The sequence below is a fragment of the Chionomys nivalis genome, chromosome 8 (genome assembly GCF_950005125.1).
Source record: "Chionomys nivalis chromosome 8, mChiNiv1.1, whole genome shotgun sequence".
NCBI lineage: Eukaryota > Metazoa > Chordata > Mammalia > Rodentia > Cricetidae > Chionomys > Chionomys nivalis.
In genome coordinates, this window is record NC_080093.1 from 44,671,495 (window position 1) to 44,675,193 (window position 3,699).

General features: G+C 40.7%; 1 protein-coding gene across 1 annotated transcript; it reads left to right on the top strand.

Moving 5' to 3' along the window:
- Positions 1-551: 551 nt before the first annotated feature.
- Positions 552-1,493, top strand: LOC130880174 (olfactory receptor 4D10-like). Its single transcript, XM_057779106.1, has one exon. It carries the CDS (start codon positions 552-554, stop codon positions 1,491-1,493), a length of 942 nt encoding a protein of 313 aa, XP_057635089.1.
- Positions 1,494-3,699: the final 2,206 nt, after the last annotated feature.

The window sequence follows — 3,699 nt, forward strand, 5'->3', positions numbered from 1 at the left end:
TCGTTCAAAGGAATTCCAGAATCTCCATATGAGCATATCCAGGAGTCTCCCTGAACAATGTAGAAGATAACTGATAATAATAATAATAACAAATTAGGAAAGTTAACTTGATGGTGGTCCTTTTACTTTTTGATAGGAAAGCCAAAATCTTTGTCACTCAAGTAAAATAACTGACAAAAAGAATTATAAAGATTTCATTAAAGCGAAACAAATTGATTGTTTTTTAAAGAGAGATTTACTTAGACCATTGGAAGTTTGATATCAAAAGAATCAAAATGAGCCTTGGTAAATTTTTTTTATTATAAATATTCTAAGTGACACTACTAGTGAATTTTCTTTTCCAATGTTGCTCTCTGTAGAAAAAATATTGAATGATTTTCTGTGATAATTTGATTATCAAGTTAACTGCAATATTAAATTATGAACAACAATCTATTCCAGGTGCTATGGCCATAAAAAGGAGCTTCTGAATTCCATCTTAGAAGCTTAGCACATCAAGAGAAACAGCCTGATGCTTGAAACACAAAAAAGCAAAGAGAGAGGCTGTTTTGATGGAGATGGAAAACTACACCAGGGTCAAAGAACTTATTTTCCTTGGCCTGACCCAGAGTCGTGAAGTTAGCGTGCTGCTGTTCCTTTTTTTTCTCATGGTGTATGTGACAACTCTGCTGGGGAACCTTCTCATCATGGTCACCGTGACCTGTGAGCCGCGCCTTCACACCCCCATGTACTTCTTGCTCAGGAATTTGTCTGTTGCCGACATCTGCTTTTCCTCCATCACTGCACCCAAGGTCCTGGTGGACCTTCTCTCAGACAGGAAGACCATCTCCTTCAATGGCTGCCTCACTCAGATGTTCTTCTTCCACCTTATTGGAGGAGTAGATGTGATTTCTCTGTCAGTGATGGCTCTAGATCGATATGTGGCCATCTCCAAGCCCCTCCATTATGTGACCATCATGAGCAGAGGCCGTTGCATGGGGTTAATAGTGGGCTCCTGGGTGGGAGGCTTTGCCCACTCCATCGTGCAGATTTCTCTCTTGCTGACACTTCCATTTTGTGGACCCAATGTTCTTGATACTTTCTATTGTGATGTCCCCCAGGTCATCAAACTTGCCTGCACAGACATCTTTGTTCTGGAGCTGCTGATGATTTCCAATAACGGGATGCTCAACACACTGTGGTTCTTCATGCTCCTAGTGTCCTACATGGTCATATTATTATTGCTACGGTCTCATTCAGGAGAGGGACGGAAGAAAGCCATTTCCACCTGCACCTCCCACATCACTGTGATCACCCTACACTTTGTGCCCTGCATCTATGTCTATGCCCGGCCATTCACTGCCCTCCCCACAGACAAAGCCATCTCTGTCACCTTCACAGTCATCTCCCCTCTGCTCAACCCTTTGACCTACACTCTGAGGAACCAGGAGATAAAGTCAGCCATGAGGAGGCTCAGGAAAAGACTTGGACCTTCTAATGGAATAGAGAAGTAACTTCTGCTTGTTGCCACCCTAAATGTTTCTAGTATAAATAAACTATTTTCTATTATGCCATCTTGTTTGTCTTGTTCTGATATATTAAGGCACCAAAAAAAATTATCAAGTTGATTCATCTAATTCTCGTTTACATTTTCACTGTTTGGAACCCATTCCTAAACCACTGAGACTGTGAGTAAATCTTGCTAAAATCTGTGGGATTGAAGGATATAAACAAACGTTGAATATTATTCCAAAGTCAATTAAACTCTTTAGCATTCATATTTTTCCTTTGGTTTTAGTTTTTCACATAGGAGCTCATTATGTTGGTCAGTCTAGCTCGACACTTACTATGTAACTCAGGGTATCCCCAGACACAGTAAACCTCTTGTACTTGCTACCAAGTGCTAAAATTGCAGATGTGTGCCAAAACACCAATATAGTTTCAGTTGCTTAAATCTAACTATGTGTTTGTGTGCCAATGAAGCTTTATTTATAGACAGTAAAATCTGAATTTCATGAGATTTTAGTGTATGAACTTTAGTTTTTGAACATACATTTCTTCACTAAAACCAAGAGAACCAGAATTGATCATCAAGGTGTGCTGCAGTCCTTCCTTCCTGAGAATCCCTGTGCATCTTTATGGTGCTACAATCAAAAGACAGATGAAAAACTCTGTTAGAACTCAGTTCCAGCCCAAAGCAAGTTAAGGCTTCTCAATACTTATTGTTCCAAGCTTGAATCATATGCAGGCAGATGACTACCCAGTATTACAATCAAACATCAAAGACTATACGTTCTACTCAGTCAAAGAGTGTACACACTATTCTGCAGGTCATGGAAGGTTTTCCAAAATATATCACATCCTGAGACACAAAACAAATCTTAGACATTCACAAAAATTTAAGTAACACCATGTATTTTATCTGACCACAATACCATAAAATTTAAAATCAACAGCAAATGAGTCTCTAGTAAGTCTAAAATGCATGCAGATTAAACAATATATTTCTAAATAATAAATAGGTCAAAGAAGAAAGAAATTAAAATTTTCTTGAAAAAAGAAAATGAAAACACAATGCAACAAAACCTCTAGGAAGCATTAAAAGCAGTTCTATAAGGGAATGTGTAACTATAAACACTTGCATTTTTAAGAGTCAAAACTGACAACCCCATCTATCAGACCCTTCACACTACAAGTCCTACTCTGCCCCCAAACCCACCTATCTCCTGTTACTTCAGAGGAACTCTGAAACACAGGCTGCAAATTCAAGGAAAGGACCAAGAGGTGAGTAACCACTCACCCAGCGGGGCACCCCACTCTCTAGGGCGTCCATACCAGGGCAAAACCCTAGACCCCCTCCCCCACTAGCCTCAGCTTCTCTAGCCAGTCAATAGGCAAGCTTCCTACAGGTAAGCTGCTTCAACACCCCCACCTGACCAATCAGACCCTGCCAGCTACAAGTTTCAGTCTACCACCAAACCCTCCTATCACCTGCACCCCCACCCCCCACCTGTGCAACCCCTGAGGAACTCTGAAACACAAGCTGCAACTACACAAGAGAGGACCAAGAGAGGAACTCTGAAGCACAGGCTGTGACTGCACAGAGAGGACCAAGAGAGCAAACCAAAAGAAAAGACTAAAAGAGCCAGACAAGAGAGACCTCAGTGGCTCCCTGAAACACAGACAGCAACATCACAGAGCAGACATCACAGAACAGTTCCCAAAGACACAGACAGTCACTGCAAGGACTGGACCAAGAAGGAAAGACACTGCTGGCACCTACTGGAGGAAGAGATGGGTAGGTGGCAATACAAGAATTCATTCAGCAAACTAAAAAGCAACATTGCTTGTCATAGCCAGAAGCTGGGAACAACCTAAATGCCCTCAATCAAATAATGGATAAGGAAAATATTTACACAATGGAGTACTACACAGCAGAAAAAAACTTAATGACATCTTGAAATTTGTGGGCAAATGAGTGGATCTAGAAAACATCTTATTGAGTGAGGTAACCCAGACCAAGAAAGACAAATATCATATGCACGCATTCAAAAGTGGTTTTTAGACATAAAGCAAACAAAAAACCTACAATTCACAATCCCAGAGAACCTGCACAGCAAAAGAGACATGCATGAATCTAGTGTACATGGGAAGTAGAAAAAGACAAGATCTCCTGAGTTAATTGAGAGCATGTGGAACATGAGAAAGGTAAAAGAGGAG

Bases quoted from the DNA above. Each gene is read 5' to 3' on its own strand.
- LOC130880174 (XM_057779106.1), top strand. From the start codon at position 552: ATGGAGATGGAAAACTACACCAGGGTCAAAGAACTTATTTTCCTTGGC.